We start from the raw sequence: 18,208 nt of genomic DNA, 5'->3' as shown, positions 1-18,208 counted from the left end.
CATTTCTCTTGCTGCAGGCTCCCGCTATTGGCTGCAGGATATTTATGACTGTTGAGAATCTCCTTTCTGGGCCTGTATTTCACATTTAATGAGTGCTTTTGCAATTTCATCACTGTTTTCTGAAGTTAAGGTGGCACTTTACAAAGCCTAATGGTTCATGGCCAGTTTCAGACTTCACTGATTTCTGCCCATTACAATGTACATGAAACTACTCACAACTCCAGTATGTTGTTTCTCCTCCATTCTGCTGTATACAAGCCAGTACTCTGAAAGCACAGACTTTAATGGCACCAGTAGGGACCATCTCAAACCGACCGGGACAAATTAGTCCGTGTTGTATGACTGAACCACATCCAGTGATAGTGCAGAAGGGGACTGCACACTCCAGTGGGAAATGTCCAAGACCTAATGGCCTCCTTTGGTTGAAACTATGTACTTACAATTGAGTCATTCCATTGATGGCTTAGGAGGGATGGATTCTTTGCTCATTCTCATATTGAAGCATCCAAAGGCCCACATAGACTGCCACCAGCTCTGGTTGGGACTCTCCATGACTGGTGACTGCCTGGCCTTTGTCACATTCATCCTATACCTAGACATGAAGGCTTCAGAGCTTCAAGGACACCAGTCGACCTCATGCCCAGTAACCTCACTCCTGAGGTGAAGGGGCTATGAGCATGTAACAAACAGATATGCTCTGTCTCGGCCACCCACAGGTTGTCAAATCCACAACGCATCTTTAAAGTCCTTGGTAGGTTGTGACCAGCATACTTAAAAACCTGATTGAAGTTCTGGCTAGTAAGAATGTCCTTAAAAAGGATGCCAGTTTCCTTCAAAAGCAATTTTTTGTCTCTATTGGGGACCAAAGTTCCCTGGGGACTGGTCTGAGACTGAGGAATGCACATTTACAAGAGCAAGGAATTGCTGCAGACCTCAGCACCCTCTGTGCTGAGTGATGTGTCTGCAGTTTTGATCTTACTTTTTTTTTATGATAAATACATAGTGGCATATGCACTTAAAACAAGCATGCTCTGGGAAAAAAAAAATCAAACCTCCAGACAAATTTCCCCCACTCCTTCCCAAAACAAAACTGAAATAAACAACCCAAAACCTCTACAAAAACAAAATACACCCCTGCACTTGCTCCTTTCTGCCAGGGAGAGAATGACAGAACAGATGTATAACAGAAGCTATTTATGTTGGTTAATATATTACTGGGAGATGCTGAGATAGTAGTGATAAGTTTAGAAGCAACCACATAGGAAATATATTGGAATAGAGCAGATCCCCACCTGCCCACAGTGTGGTTCTACCAAGCATTCATTGCTAAGTGATGTGTCACAGAAACCCTGCACTAGGTTCGTGTGAAAAATACATGTGAAATACAGAGCGCGCTCAGAGCCTTTCTGTACAACAGCATCCTACGGAAATTCTCACTCTTCTGCTTCCTCCTTCCTTTCTCATTTCACAGAAATGCCCCCCTCCACTTGCAACCATCTCAAGGAGCTGTACTCGGAGTACTGGGAATTATAATAGTTCCCATATTTCATTTCTGAGATTTTCTCTTCTTGCAAATATCTGTAGTCTGGAAGTGCTCTTGTGCTCCTTGGGAAAATATTCGTTTCAATGAAATTGTAATTTTCATTATCAGGATGATCAAATTAACAACATTAAAATAACAATAACAGAACCATTCTCATTTCCCATTTCAAAGCAAAATAAGGCAACCCTTTGAAATGGTGATTCAAAGCATGTTGTTTAGCTAGAGCAAATCTTGCTATTTGAATCAAACCCACTGATCTCTCCCTGACATTTTTTTATTAAAGATGTTTCCAAATCTGCTATTTTGCGAAGTCTCAGCTTTTCACCTCTCCACGTTCCTCCTTGGAACAGAAGTTGGCTATTGAAATATCCCCAAAGGAAGCCATTCTCTTTCTTAAATAAGAATAATGGTGACAAGAACAGCAACAAGAATGAAAATCACAATAACCTGATCCTAACACATGGAGCTGTGTTACAAGTCAGCAGTAAATTTGAAATTCCCTCTGTTGAGAAAACTTTCTGAATGCTCTGCCTGGGCTCCTGCTAATCAACGATCAGATGAGAAAACGTATTTATAAAAGCTGTGACTATCAAAATGCCCTGCAGGCTTTTATTTCCCTGCAATCCCAAACTCATTAGTATTCGGACAAATTGGCATCCAATAGCCAACAAGCTGATGCCTGGCCTCTCCCACCATTCCATGGGAGCTGTGGAGCTACTACACTTGTCGATGGAGTTGTCTCTCCTTCTTGTCCCCTGAGCTTTGATGCCATCCCAGCATGTGGGAAATTATTTTCTGCCTACTGTGACCACCCATAAGACATGTATCTCTGCTGAAATCTCCTTTGAAGAGAAGGGACACAAAGCCCTGAAAAGGAAGGATGGAGTAAAAAAGAAAACAAAAGACCTCCTTGCTCTCTGTTTTCATCAGAGCATCACTTTGGATGTCACCATGGCACGTAAATATATACACTGCCTATAAATTCATCCTTGTGACTGGCAATACCTCTGGTTTGAGCCAAACTGAGATGAGTGTGCCTCTCAGAGTTGTGGAGTGGGTGCAAGACAGCTGTGTCCTGCAAGCTGTCCTGCAGCATCTAGCAGCTTTGGTGCTAAAGCTGCTCTCCCACCATCCAACATCCAGAGCACACCTCTTTGGCATGATGGGTACAGACAATCCACATCCCAAGCCACAGTGTGTTAACCCTTTTTCAGCTTCACAAACCTTAAGGACATCTGTTGTGGACACAGAACATTGGAGGTGTCTAAAACCTTATCCCTGGCTCATCTCTGATCCTGCCTCATGAGAATATACACAGACCACAAGAAAGTTCCTTCAGTTATTATAGATGTTACTTGCCAGGCATATAATTTGTGCTTTTGTACTTCTCTGGCCTTTCTAAAGGCCAATAATACTTAAAGCCACTCAGTGAGCTCCATATGTTTGGCACAGACCATATAACCTTTCACTGGGTACCTACTGTATTATTTCTCCGTACTTTACTGAATTTTATAGTTTCCATATAATGTTAAAATGATCTCACTTCTAACAACAATAAAATAAATGACTGACAAAAATTGATAGCAATTGGCTGGCTCTAGAAAATCTTTGCATTTCTGGCCATTCCCCCAAAAGAATTGCCCAGGATAAACACAGAATGGTATTTTGTGGTCTTGAGTTTGAGGTCCCAAGGTCATGGCTGACAGACCTGTGAACACCTGGATCCTTTCTGAACCTAACTGATTTACAAAACCACACAATGGTTCAGGAAGGAAGATCAAAAAGAATCTGTTCCGTTCCAAAGCATGCAAAGATTAAACCACATGAACTAGAAAAAGGTTAATTGGGGAAGGCAACCCACCTTGGAGAAATATCACATCCTTGCTGCATGAAAGCTCCTAGGGAGAACCAGAGACTGTTGAATATCCCAAACTCATTTGTCTGGTCATTGGCCGGCTGGTCCCTTCCTTCCTCGAATTCCTCAGTGTGCCACTCATAAGGGCTGAAGCGACTCACCAGGAAGAGGACAACACTCACTCCAATGTAGGCAAAAACAATGCACATCCATATCTCGTAAGCCAAAGGATCCAGAAAGGAAAAAACTCCTGGTTTGGACTTCTGAGGTTTTTTTATCATGATAGATATACCTAAACTCATGAATGGTTTGGAAAAGTCTATAACTTCTTCTCGAACCAGAGTGATGGTTAATGGTGCCACAGCCACATCCGCCCTCTGAAAAGGAGAGAGAGAGAAAAGAGATTTACATTCTGGGGATAAAAATATATCTACTAACTCCAGCTTATGTTCCTTTGATCTCTGCTTACCCCTGCTATCTCAGAAAAAATCAGACAAAACCAATTGCAAGAGAAATGGTAAAAAGGAACATCCCATAATATTGGTGGAATATACCGATTTTATCACTACTGATTACCAGTTCATGTTTTGGAATCACAGCATTTCTTTTTGCAGCCACCTAGCTCTTCTTTTCTGATTTATCCACTGATGTCACAGTCTGATGCAGATGATTTTCACTAAAAGAGTTTTATCATCCAGACATCAAAAGAGGCAAGGAAAAGGCCAATTGCCTGAAAAAGGATGCCAGGATGTTTACTTCCATCAGGAACCGCTTTCTGATTGCACGAGAAGAGGAAAAATGTTCCAGTGACACTGATGTGCACTCTCCACTTATTTTACAATCCGCCTTGAAAATGGAAAGAGAAATGCATTGAAATGGCTGTCGGTATATGCTGTGGAGCTACCAGCAGGAGGCCGATCATTCCTTGCTCCAACCCAGAGACACAGAGACTTGGGCACTGATGCTTCCTACACTAATTTCTCTTTTATCTACAAGTGAAAATTAGACCCCTCTGAAAGATGAGCTAAACATCACAGAATGTGAGTTACCAGACTGAAACAGCTTTACAAGTGTAGGGTGAAGGTGTACATCCAAGATGTTGGAAACCAGTGGCTAGGCAGAAAGTAGTCTAGTCCTACTGTTCACCAGCCTGAGTGTTTGAAGTCTTATCCTTCTTTCCTCCTGCTATTATCATGCAAATATAAAATGGGGTAAAATTTGGAGATTTTACCCATGGGAAAGTTTGACCTTTCAATACTTGTTCTTCCAAAAATGGAAAGAAAAAGAATCTTGGAACTGTTGAAAGGAACCATTTTGACATTTCCATATTCATAAAATGTGCTGTCCTTCCCTAAATTAAAATGTTTTACTTGGGCTGATTATTTGCATTATCAGGGCTGCAGTCCTCAAGACAGGTCAGGCTGGCAGAAGGTACAGTTCCTTCTTAGTCTAGGGCTTAAATGTGTTCTCAAGTACCATGAGCTAAAGACAATGGATGAGGTTGGAAACTCACCCCGTAAACGAGTTCTCCGACCATGCCATTCCATGTTTTGGTGTCGGGGTCCCGGGCTCCGTACTTCCCATCTCTGACAATCTCCAGCCTGTAGTGGTAGCCAACATGCTTTGCTATCTCAGCAGCGAGCTCCACACAGTAACCTTCATACCTTTCATTGCCTTCAAACTGGTTGGCATTCTTCTTGAGCATCACATATGGGTCTTCCTGGCACAGAGAAGACCAATACTGAGCCACACTCCACATCCTAGAGATGCACATCAGGGGCTTAGACTAGATCCCAGTGTGCAGCTTCTGGTCTACCTTTGTGTTCCTGTGCCAAAGGGCAAAGTCAACACACTGTGGGCTTATTTTAGGAGGTATGAAGTGTGATTTTTATTGTGGTACTTTCTATTTATTCTTGCAGAATCTGTGTGCAGCTTCTGCAGTAATGGACCTGAGGGCAATGGGATGCCTGGGGGAATGTCAGCAACAAACCTTTCAGTGCAGCTCTGCAAGGGATATTTAGTGCCTCTGAGCTGTGAATTTTTAAAAGCCTGTCTGCATGTGCAGAATCAAATCTGCTGGATAGGGGGAGAGAGCTTTAAGTTGTTTAATTCAGTCTGGGTATTGTGTCTTCTCTGTAGACTCACAGTAAGTGTTCAACAAACAAGTTAGTAAAATCTCATGTTTCTGCAGGGTAAGCGTATACAATGAGACAATACATGATACCATACATTAGAGGGTACATATTATTCCTTCATGATTATAATGCAGATTTGTTTTTAAAGCTATGATTCAGCCTCTCTGCACAATAGAGCTTATCCTTCCCAAAATTACAGCCCCCATTCTGTGGGCTAAATACAAAGCACAGGTATAATGTTCCTAATTTACCTATACTGATGCCTCTACTATCTTGTCATAATCTTTTGTATTTTCTACACTTAAGCATGAGAGCTCTTTAATACCTATTTAATTAGCCACAGTAATTTTCAGATACCTTTATGGACCCGGCAGGAACAGTAAGTGCTGTTATTATTATTATTATTGCTATTATAAAAATGATATAGTTCAAAAGAGAGCACACAAGGGGGAAGAGAGAGTCTGCACATCAGGGAGATGGGGTAGAGGGAGAGCTGGGATAGAAGCCACAGGACTTACTAGGATTGTTGTGACTATGTAAGTCCTATTCTGGAGGCTTGTAGATTCATTGCCGCTTTGGGTATCTATGGCTGTTGGAACCAGCTTCTCATCTTCATTCCAATAACCAATCTGCCAAATACAAACCCAGTATATCTTATTGATATATCTTTTTAATATTAACCAGGATATGGTAACAGGGTTATCCACGCAGGATGAGCTCCCTCTGTGTGTTCATACCAAACAAGACATCTCCTCTCCTGATTGTTCATGTCTTTTGTTAGGGGGACCAGCAACTTTCTCATCCCACCATGCCTCCAGCCTGAAAATAGTGTGCATGATATGCACAGTTCTTGTATGCACATAAAAACATTAAGCACATGGCACTGGGGGGTTATTGCCATTCCCTGCTGCATCCTTATGCCAAGAGTTCACGCATGCCCTGTGTAACTTATGAGATTTTTCTAATGGTGAGCACACCTGCTGCACATCCGGATGCTACAGGGTGCTAAAATGCTGTCCTGCATCTGAAAGCCTGCACAAACATAGGACTGACTTAGCACATCTTGAGACAACAGGACAAAAAATCAAGCAAAGAACTAAAAAAAACAATCCTGGCCAATGTAAAAAAGTTTAATGTTATGAATAAACTGAACAGTTTAGGAATGGAAAGAATTCTTATGTTAAGTTGTGCTTATTAATAATCAGGGATTTGGGCTGATCTATCACTGCTTGCTGGTAAAGCAGAGTGCCACTGAATATCACTAGGAAGATCATTGCTGAGGTTATCCACTCTGAGGACTTGATTTTATAAGAGCTTTTCCATCACCTCATGTAAGCTCTGCTCATGTGAAAGGAATTTCTTATCACAGCAAATGGGAAAGGGTATTAAGACAGGGCACAGCCAGGAACCTGCTGATGGCAGATTAGAGATCCTAAAAGCTCAGGAGAAAAAATCTACGCATGCTTCTAATCTCTTTTCGTTGCACAGACAAAAAGAGGGTGAGGAAAGAGCTTCCAAAGCTCTGCCTCAGTGCAACATATATGGAGACACACATGTCTGTTTTGCACTGTTAACCTAGTGGATCTAAAAAACACAGTATGCATGATGGCAGTGATGTACATGTCTTCCAAAATGTATCATTTTTGTCAGTAAATACACAGCAAAATCAAGACATTTAACTGTTCTGTTTCTTCTCCTCTAGAGTCTCTCTAGATTGCCACCTTCTTCATGTTCACAGCCTCAAATTGGACATAACACAACATTTTTCCTCATATGAATACCATGTAGAGGAAGAAGACCACTTTGTATATCTTCAAAATTAAACTTCTTAATAAGAAATTTGCCCTTTTTTGCTTGTCTGGGCTCTGATCTCTCTCATCGGCTGCCCTCAGGCGTAAGTATAAATTGGGGTAGGGGCTGTAAATGTGGAGCTTTCACTATTTGATGTTTTTCTTAGTTTCAAACATGTATTATATTTTTCAGGGGATTAAAGGGATATGGAGGGATTCCAACGAATGCCCCATTCCAAAATATTTAGTAGCTCTCCTTTATCAACAGAATAACAGAAATATTCTTTGTTCTTCAGATAGGTAGTATCTGAAGTGGGACATAAGCACATGGAGTCAGATTTTCCAAAGGATTATCATTTCAAGGGTTCAGTACGCCTGAACAAGGCCAGATTTTTCAAAGTGCTTGAGACATAGAAAGAGATCAAGACTCCAGAACAGCACAGATGTCTGTGTAGCTATCAGGATGTGGTTAATGGTAAAGCTCTTGTCACTTCAAGGGGAGCAGAATTAGGTCAACATAAAGGGTTCACCTACACTGGTTAGGGCAGACTGCATCAACCTGTCTCTGTCTTGGCTCATCCTTGGAAAAGAAATGCAGGAGAGCAAAAAACAGACGTTGTGTAGTTGGGCCTGAGACAACGTGTCCTGCCAATAGCAAGGCTGAGTTGGCCAAGCTTTTACTGTCCTGGAAATCCCTGCCCCACAGCTGATATGCCTTTGTTGCTCTTGCTAACCCCTTCCATATGTTGTATTTCCTTAGTAATATACCATGAGTTTTCCCTGGTGCTTGGCTTTGCTTATGCAGGGAGCTGGGGATGCACTCATCGTGACTCCACATACGAGCTCTCACGAACAGAAACATCTGCTGAGACCTAGCCACACCATAACTTGAACATCAGGCTGGTGCCTGACACAGGATCTCAGGTCGCTCTCTACTTTACCTTTCTTATCCCATCATGTTTCATCTCAATCACATGGAGGGTGTAGTTGGTCCTCCGTCCCTTCTCATTAAACTGAACGTTGCCAGACAATCCTTCAAAATGGACCTTAAAGACATAAATATCAATGAGAGGGGCACATTGGTCAGGATCTCATGTGGTGGTGATTTAGCACTAAGAGGGGAGGGAAAGAAGAATGGAGGGTGCAGTCACATCTGTCAGATCCGTGCAGGGGAGACAGGACATCTGACTAACACTGGCTTTCACTTAGGTTTGTTTTCTACAGCATGCCTTGTGCAGAACCATTCTCTTAACTTACCTTTTCTTTTAAAACCCCTTTCTCTTGAAACTTAGTGGTCTATTACTGCACTTGGATGCTAGCTCAGATGTGTGAGCCTGGCACCGCCTGGGATGTGACAATGAGCTAAATCAGCTCTGAACTCCTTGAGTTTTGTGGGGTTTTTTTGTATTTTCTAAATCTGACCTGGAGTCAGGATTTGGTTAAGAATTTGTCAGTCCAAATAAGGAAATGTATTTGGAGGAAATATGAAACTGTGGCCACAGCTTCCAGCTGCTGTCTTTTGATAGAGAGGAGTCTACCAGTTAAAAAGCAAATGTAATTACTTCTGCACCAGCTTAATAAAACCTGACAATTTTGTATTGTAGATTAGATTTGCATAGGAAACTTTGAATCACAAATCTCTGCTGATAACACTGCGGAGCAGAGGAATGTTGCTCACGTCACATCCCATATCCTGAATCTCTCCTCTCACTGTGGCCATTAGAATTGCTGCAGAAGTGCCCAGCCTAATGTGGAGAAGGGCTTCCAACTGGAGTCACATACAGCGTATGGGGACCAGGAACGTGGGAAAAGGAGTGCAAACTCGGGTGTCTGTAACAGATCATCTAGTGACGTGCTTATGCCACTGAATTGGGAATTATAGGTTTGTTCTCAGCCTTTCCACTCGCTTTGGACAAATCTATTGTCCCTGCAGCTGAAGTCTTGCCACATGCAAAATAGGAACAGGTACTTAGCAGCCTTTTTAAGTACTCTGAGATGCTCAAAATAAAGACCCGTGGTGAAGAAATGAGAATATATTATTACAGAGGAAATCTGTTGCTAATCTGCTTAAAGTGTGTTTGTTTTCCAGCTATTATTGCAAAGGTTTGTCATGAAAATTAACATCTGCCAGTATTTTCTGCAGCTCCTTCAAGTCAAGAGGTATTCCTGGTGACATTTGGAGAAACATGCTTTTCCCTTCTCACAAGACAGAACATGCCCATAAAAGATAGATAGGCTGGAAAAGCACCATTGTCTTAAGCACTCCCAAGCTGCTTTTTTCATGGTCTCTTTGGTTTTCTTTTCAGATTCTGACCAGCCCTGAAGCTCAGGTCATGGGTGTTTGTAGCTTTACATGCAGTAAAAGGCAGGTGGACAGAATGAATTTCTTCTATATGAATGAATGAATTCTTAATCCTGGGATATCCATGTGCCACTGAAAAAGCAAAAGGGATCTCTCCCATCCACAATGGAGGATGCAGCACAACATTTCCATCATTTACCACCCTCTAACACCCCCTGACTTACTATGAAATACAGTGAGGACTGATTTCAACAGTGCTAAGCACCAGTAGAATCAACTAGAGACATGGAGCATTTAGGCACATTTGTGTATACAACATAGCCATGTGATTCTGTGCTGCGGGAGCTGAGGCAGAAGGATGCTATAGTGGCCTTCTGTTTTACAGGGTTAGTCAGCAGTTACCTGCTTACTAGATGTGGTTATCAAATAATGTTAACATGAAAATATGTCAAAAATTATCATAATCTTTTCAAAGTACAACTGAAACTGCAGAATATTGGTTTAAAACAACATTTTGCCAGCATTTTCCTGGAGGGGAAAAAAAAAAAGTAATTCTCTTCAATAAAAGCATACATTTTGCTGAAATGTGTTAGATTTCTGGTTTTGAAAATTGCAGAATGTTTCAAATTGCTTTTCATCTTTGCTCCTGCCATCCATGGTTCCTTCCGACACCAAAGAGGTGGGAGGTGAAGAGAAAGCACACTGTGAATAGCTGTAAGAATTACCCTAACTGTGAGTCTTTACAGAAAGGATAACTCAAACCTTCAATCTAATTAAAAGTTCTTCTATTTCCACCTGCCTCTTTCTTGCTACAATATTAAATGCTGGACGATTATTAAATTCAGAGTTCAAATTTCCCTAGGAGACTTCTTGTTTCAGAGCCTTTCATTTTGACCATTGCAATTGTACTGCTCAAACCTTTTTTAAAATTATAATTTTTCAGTGGTAAAGAAACAACTTTTGCAAATGGCTCTTCATGTTTGGGTTCGGGTTTTTCTTTTTTCCCTAAAGTCACAACAGTTGAAAACTTAAGACATTTGAAATTGTTTTAATGAAAAGATGAGGAAACGTCAGAGGAGATTTTCCAACACACACAAAATTGTATTGTCTAGCTGTCTAATTTTGATATCCTATTCTCATAAATTTAATAAATGAAAATGCTTGAGAACCCATTGCTCATCAGAAGACTTCCAAGTATTTGGTGTTTATTAGGTAACTGATCTCCCTAATGCATCAAAGAGACTGATTTTATTATAAGTTTGGAGAAGCTATGACAGTGATTTGCCCAAGGTCATACAGAAAGTCAATGACAGGCTTGGGAAAAAATTGAATCCAAGCAGTAAAATCAAATCAGATGCAAGATTTGATTCTAAAAGAATTGTTGTTTACCAGTAAGCCAAAACCAAATCAAAACAAAATACTTGGGGAGATTTACATATGATGCAAATTAACCAAAATAACTTTATTCTTCTTGCCTTCTTCACAGTTAAGAAGATAGGATAAACTATTTGGATAACACTGAAGTAGCATTATTTGCAAGGAATCCATCTATTTTTGTCTGAAAAAACAGAAAATGCTGTAAATGAACATCAGTCTCGAAATTTAATGAAACTTTAAAATATTCTACCTAAGTCTTTGATATAAAAATGTGTTGGTTTTCTCTCTTGCTGTAAGTTTCATGCAGTATTTTTATTTATTCAAGAATCTGAATTTTTATGCAGGACGAAAAAGCAAGATTACCAGATTTAGGGACTAAGCTATCTAAATGGCTGCTATTAAGACTTCTGTGAATCCTCACAGTATGAAACAAGCTATAATCTGGGCTCCGAGAACATTTTGATGACAGCCAACACATAAGGCGAATTCACATGGTTTTAAGCTTCATTAGCAGCCTGGAACTGAAGCCGAGTTCACAGAGAGTCAAAGGATCTGCAAAAATATGATCTGCCTTGGGAAGGAGAAGATCAAAATAGGGACTCATGATTTTACGGGATAATATTTTGGGTTTTCCATCCCAGAATTTGATCAGAAATTAGAGAAGGCAAGGACACATTAAATGGTACAAGGAAAACTAGCTTTCTAGATGTACCTCCAAACTTTTTAGGACACCTGGCTCTGGTCTGGAAGGATCAGCTCCTCACTCCAAGCAATCTGTTTGAATGTTCCTGCTGCTCGTCACCCCTTTTCCCCCACCCACAGGCTACATTCAGCTGTCCTTGCAGTGCACACATTGGGTTTCAAACCTGCTGCAGTGCTCTCTGGATGTCGATGCCTTGTCCCCAGGGCACGGCCGGGTTGGCAAGGCAGTCCCCAGCATTGCCTCGACGGGAGATGTCAATGCGCTGTCTCCGCAGGTTCTGAAACGCCTCAGCCATCACCCGGACCCCGTCGTATGTTAGGGCTGATGTGTACTAGAAAGAGAAGAGGAGTTGTATGTTGCTGTCCTGGGTTCAGCTACAGCAGTCATTTTTTCTCCTTCTTAGTAGCTGGTGCACTGCTGTGTTTTTGACTTTCAGTCTGGGAACAACGCTGATAACACCGATGTTTTTAGTTGTTGCTCAGTAATGTTTACTCTGACCAAGGACTTTCTCAGTCTCATGCTTTGCCAGAGAGGAGGGGAAGCCAGGAGGAAGCAGAGACAGGACACCTGACCCAAACTGGCCAAAGGGCTATTCCATACCACAGCACGTCATGCCCAGTATATAAACTGGGGGGAGTTACCCGGAAGGCCCAGATCGCTGCTCGGGTCGGGCTGGGTATCGGTCGGCGGGTGGTGAGCGGTTGTGTCCTTTTCCCTTGTTATTCCTCTTATCATTATTATTGGTAGCAGTAGTGTTTTGGTGTTATACCTTAGTTACTGGAGAGCTGTTATCTCAACCCGTGGGAGTTACATTCCTCCAATTCTCCTCCCCATCCCTCCGGGAGCGGGGGGAGGAAGGAAAAGGGGGGGAGTGAGCGAGCGGCTGCGTGGTTCCAAGTTGCCGGCTGGGCTTAAACCACGACAGTTGCCTATTAGGTTGAGCTGATCTTGGGGATACTATGCTGTTTTGCCTCACAGTAGCTTTTTAGATGATTTGCTCTCTTGTCATCTTCCCATCTACGAAGTTCAACAGCCTGTTGCTCCCTGTAATCATTACTGCCCTATTGATTCATGCAAGTTAATGCCTTCTCTCCCAGAGGATGAGAGAGCGAAGGAGAAGCTCCTGATGCAGATTCAGATTGCACTCCCTGAAGATGACTCAGCCTTAAAAGCCATTCACCTGTTACCCATGTCTTTGTGTTTAATTAGAATCACTGACCTGAACTTTTAAGGAATACATTATGCAGTGTAAATTTGAGATAGCCAAAATCAAGCAACAAGTGACCTTTTGTGGTCACAGATGGAGACTAGAAAATTTTACTTCAATGCACAAAAATTCTGCAAAGGATGAGTTTATTTCAGCAGAGACTTGTACAAAACTCAGTGTGAAACTCTTGGCATGAACACTGACCATTAGGTTTAATTCCTTTTCCTATAATCATCTACTGATGTATTTGTAACTTTCTTAAACTAAGACTTCCAAAGTTGACATTTCTATTGGTGAGTGTTTGTCACAAGTGTATTCATTTTCAAACGTCAGACAGAAAAAAACCCCCAACCTCTGCCCATCCCTCAACAGCTTCAGGGTCTTCTGTGCTAGGAATTAAAATATATTCCCCCTGAGTTGTACACACTGATTTGAAATGCTGAGAAAGAACATCTGCAAAGGCTTTATTATGACCGGATATCCAGTAAACAAGTCAAAGGTTAAGGAATTAATGAGGATTTTTCTTGTTTATATACTTTTTTTATATATCAAACGTTATGAGATGTTTAATCCTTAGCTTTGCGGAGGGTAAATACTGGGAGACTGAGTGAAATACTGACTTGTGTGTTTCTTAGCAGGCAGCAACTACTGCCTAGTAAAATTCAGATGGTATTGAGGCACCTGGAACAGATAATCTTCACAATTATATTAAGTGACAGAGTTTCAAAACAAGATTAAAGAGGTGAGCAGAACTTGATCTGAGACAGATGGGCCCTAAATTAAACGGATTTTTTTTTTGCCACTTGCCTTTGGCCTCTTCCAGTCCACACGGGGATGCTCCCTGGCATCATTATTCCTCCACTGCTGCATGATCCTGGCAGGAACAGTATCTGTGTAATTCACCAACTGGAAACCAGTTACATTGGCTCCACTCTCCTTGAATTTGGTCAGGTCTATATCCATGAATCCCTAGTACAGAAAAGAAACAGGAGCAGCTCATTAGAGGAACGCCGCTCTGGGTGGATAAAAGGAATCCTGCCTATCTATGAATATGGCAGACAGCTTAGAAAAATCTCTTCCCTCTGAGAGGTAAAGTCCAATTCAAAGAGGCACCACTTCCCCGACCATGGGGTGAACTTGCCTTTCTCACAAGCTCTGAGCTGGACATATCCTGCAGTTTCCACCCAGGGACACAAATGGTCATACTAATAACAATTCATTTGCAAGACAGCTATCAGAATAACAGTAAACAATATATCCTGTATAACGTTTGGATGAGACTAACAAAATTCTCAAAATATATTAGAAACAATTATTCCCCCAGGTCTGATTTTATGCACCTGGTCAGCAATGGATAGGCTACTTCTTTTCAAACCACAGTTTGTAGGGCAAATCAAATCCTGAATGAACTTTCAGCAGACCAAGAAGTGGTTGTTCAGCTTGTCAAAGGACACAGTCTATTAGAAAACTCAGTTTATAGGATTTGCTAATATGGGAGAAAAAGGCTACTTTTTTGGACTTCAGATTACTAATGAAATACATTTCTTTCATTTCTTTCTTGTTCTCCTCTACTTACTGCCCACTGCGTGTGATAAACCCAAGTGCGCAAATACTCATGTGTATTGGGGTGGCATTGTAGGATTAGTAACTCCTGTTGCATCAGAGGCAAAAAAACCCATAATCAGAAATACACTGCAAGGTCATTTATTGGTCTCTCAGCTTTGATCCTATCTCTTCAGTACTGTTGCTATGCAAAACCATTTGCTGTGCCTTCTTGCACAAAGTAGATGCTTGAACAGAGACTCTGCCCTCCTGCTTGGGCTACTGTGTGTGGGACAGGCTGAGGTCTGGTGCTTCTTCTTTTGGAATACAAGCACAAGAGATATAGTCAATTATTCTCACCAGTACCATCAGCAATCAAAATGCATGAGGGAAAATGAATGAGAGGACTGTGCACAATGCAATCACTTAAGCACCAGAGGAGACTGAGCTCTGTCTTCCCTCTCCCTGACGGTACATGTTCTCAGTCGACCATTGGGTTTCTCTCAGACATATGATGATGGTGTGAGGTAAAAAAAACCAAGTCACATTATTCCCAGGAGGCACCGGTCAGGTTCCCAAAATGGTGCCCTCTGTGCATATGCTGAGGGAGCTAATTAGCTTATTAACTTCCAAGGCCGAGATCAAGCTGTTAGATGGAAACCTGCTTAGGGAACAGATTGTAAGGAAAAGACTAAATTGCCCTCTCACATCAGTGTCAGACCAAGGGAGTCTTAAGTGACTCCAAAATGTCTTTAAAGACTTTCACATTTTTCTTCCAGCTTTTTGTAAGCAATTTGACATCCACTTATAAGGGTGAGGATTGGATATAGGTGTAGAGGTGCTCAAAAGGGTTGATTTGTTTTTCTACAAAGTGCAGTGATTTAGGTAAAAAAAAAAGGTATTTTGTGTGCATGCATTCCTCAGAATGCTGGTTAAACCCACATCAATCTTATTTGTAATTGCTAGCGTAGGGGTTTCAGAAAGCCAGAGCTGTGATTAATGATTAGGAAATGCAGCAGGATAATTGTGCCTGACATCTTAATGCATTTCAGGCCAAGTGTTTTTTGACACACAGAACTCCTAAGGTTCAGTAAGAAGGACCTCACAGGTTGCCAACTGGTTATTCATGGCTAGGACCAAATTACATTGACATTTTGCTCCTGGGAGGTACTCAGGGGAAAAAGATCTGTCAAAAGAAACTACCACGCAGCAACTTGAAGTTTGTGCCACCAGCTTCTCCTTGGAAGGCCTGCAAAGGCATGAAGAAAAGCCCAAGTTCACAACAGAGTATGAGTAAGATGTCTGGTGTTTTTAGCTCCCTCAATAAGCAGATTTAAATAGGAAAAGTTAAAAGAAGATAACAACACCAGTGACGAGACAGCAGTGATTGAAAACACTGTTTTTCACTGTTTTCGTCAAACCAAACCATTCTGAAACTGAAGCAAGTATTCAACAACATCCGTTGTGATTCATCTTACACAAAGTTTTAAAATAATATGAATAGACAAAAGGAATCATTTCTTCCCAAAGATTATGCTAATTTTTCCCCACTGATTTTTGACACAATTCAGATTCTTTTAAAAGTGTGGAGATCTCTGAAGATTTTGTAATTGTTTAAGGCAGTTGGGACCATCAAGGACATCATTAACCTCGAATATGGCTTTGGATTTTGGCTGCTACCAACTGCTACCACCTATTATCCTTTCTCCACATGCCCCACTACAAGGTCAGTATAAGAACAATTCTAATTACAAAGGACTTTTAATCACTGCACCACTGAAATCTGCTCAGAGCAGGTCTGGGTGACATGACAGCCAACGAAATGGGAATAGCAAGGGTTAGATATTGTAGAAAATAACTCCTAGAGGAGGTGAATTCTTGCTGCTTAACATATAAACAAGAAAAAATCAAATGTGACACAAACTGTTTCTTGAAAATGCTTCTATTGACAAAGAGGCATCAGGAATTAAATATGTTTATCTGTCTTTCTGGAGTATCAGTCAGTGCTTGTAGGAAACAAGAGAACAGGAGAATTACAATATTTGCAAATAAAGAAGTCATCAATCATCTGTCACCATATACTAACTATAGCCACATATTGCAAACAAACAAAAAAAAAAAGGAATCTTTTATTTAGTTTTCAATTGGCCTCATTTGGTAAAGAGAAAATAAATTCTTAAAAATTGACTAAGGAAAGACTGCAACCCACTACTGGGGGGCAGCAGATGTGCTTTTGCAGCAGCATGTTTAGTATCAACCACTTTGGGAAAGAAACAGCACAGAAATTCTTTCCTTTGCCATCCAACTGAATAGAGCAAGAAGCGAGCGGTGCTGGAACAACGTACTCCGTGGGATTTCTGTGGTCCCACAGAGTGGTCAATTGATTTTGAAACCATTTCAAGAAATTGCCAGTGAATGCTCGCTTTGCAGCCACACCTGGAGCACTGTGGGCTGTCCAGGGAAATGACCTGGGCCCCTGGAATTCAGTGGTATGTGACTTTCTCCAGCCTCTTTAGACCTCATCCATTTGGGCTATATCTGTTGGATATGCAGATATCTGGCTTCACCTCCCTACACAGCACCAGCAGTCCCCTAGGGTGGAAGAGGAGGAAATCAGGAACACAGCCCAGGCGCTGGAGCCAGAGGCAACACGGAGCTCTACATGTTCCTAGATAGGGTCATCACTGTACATAGGTACTCCAGGAGGGGCAATACTTCTGCAGGCACAGTTCTCTCTGGGGACCATCAGAACCAGGCTGGAAGGGACACCATGTCAGCCAGCCCACCCCTGCCCTACAGCAGGATAGGCTGTCCCTTCCATTTAAATTCATTTTGCAAAATCATTCAGCAAAACAGAGAACACAGCCTCCTGCCCTCTGTGTGCCTGGAAAATGCCTGGCTTTCTCTGAATGGCATCAAATTAGAAGGCTGACAATAAACCACAGAAATCCGGTCCCATCCATGGTGAGACAGCCTTCCTCCTACCCCTGCTCTGATTCACAGCATCTGCAATATACAGTTCCAGGAACAGCCAGGCTCAGTTCAAAGGAGGAAACTTGCTCTTTAGCCCATACCATGGACTTTTCTCTCTGCATTAATGAACCTCACAAAGTGATTACATGCAGAAGTCCTGCTGCTAGTAAATAATATGGGTGGCTATTGCAGACCTTCATGCCTTCAAATAGAAAACAGAGCAGCACTGGGAAGGGTTTTTTCCTCATTGTGCATTTCCTTGCTGCATCTGTTCTTTATGCTGTTCTTAAACTGAAAACAGTTTTCAGCCAAAGGTTGTTTTACTGTCCCATTCACTGCCTTGGTTGCTGGGAGAGGTGTCAGCAAGTCACACATTTATATTCCTCTTCACTGCTTGTGGGCTCAGTCATCAAAGGAAATGCATAATGCAGGAAGACTGATGACTTGGAATGGGCTTCATGAATCCATCTTGATTAACTGGTCCACGAGGGATCTGCCTTGAAATGAAAATCCCCCAGAAGTGAACCAGCTCCTTATTTATACCCTGGAAACCATGAGGAGCCAAGACATGGAGTGGGAAGTGCAGGTGCGGTTTTTGGGAAAGCCTCGTTCCTTTGTGCATAACCCTCCTCAAATTTGCTAGCACCACTAACTTCCCTGCAGCTCTCCTTTCACCCTCATATTTCACTGTTTTACTGTCCTAAACCTTTGCCTCCTCTCCACACACTGATGACAATGGCTGTCATTGCTCCTTCTGGGACCTCATCCCAGCCCCCCGGAA

The 18,208-nt window shown here is 41.8% G+C and overlaps 1 protein-coding gene across 3 annotated transcripts in view; it reads right to left on the bottom strand.

The window, feature by feature from the left end:
* Positions 1 to 18,208, bottom strand: part of GRIA1 (glutamate receptor, ionotropic, AMPA 1) — a 118,714-nt gene that overhangs the window by 30,262 nt on the left and 70,244 nt on the right. For all 3 annotated transcript variants that reach the window (XM_010013677.1, XM_010013676.1, XM_010013678.1), the window contains 6 exons: positions 13,720 to 13,881; positions 11,869 to 12,036; positions 8,265 to 8,369; positions 6,052 to 6,162; positions 4,912 to 5,118; positions 3,405 to 3,775 (listed from right to left, as the gene is read on the bottom strand). In XM_010013677.1, the coding sequence (XP_010011979.1) occupies positions 3,405 to 3,775; positions 4,912 to 5,118; positions 6,052 to 6,162; positions 8,265 to 8,369; positions 11,869 to 12,036; positions 13,720 to 13,881 (1,124 nt within the window). The remainder of the gene's footprint in view (positions 1 to 3,404; positions 3,776 to 4,911; positions 5,119 to 6,051; positions 6,163 to 8,264; positions 8,370 to 11,868; positions 12,037 to 13,719; positions 13,882 to 18,208) is intronic.

The sequence above is a fragment of the Nestor notabilis genome, unplaced genomic scaffold (assembly GCF_000696875.1).
Source record: "Nestor notabilis isolate BGI_N333 unplaced genomic scaffold, ASM69687v1 scaffold4594, whole genome shotgun sequence".
Classification (NCBI taxonomy): Eukaryota; Metazoa; Chordata; class Aves; order Psittaciformes; family Psittacidae; genus Nestor; species Nestor notabilis.
This window is presented reverse-complemented; position numbering and strand designations above follow the sequence as displayed.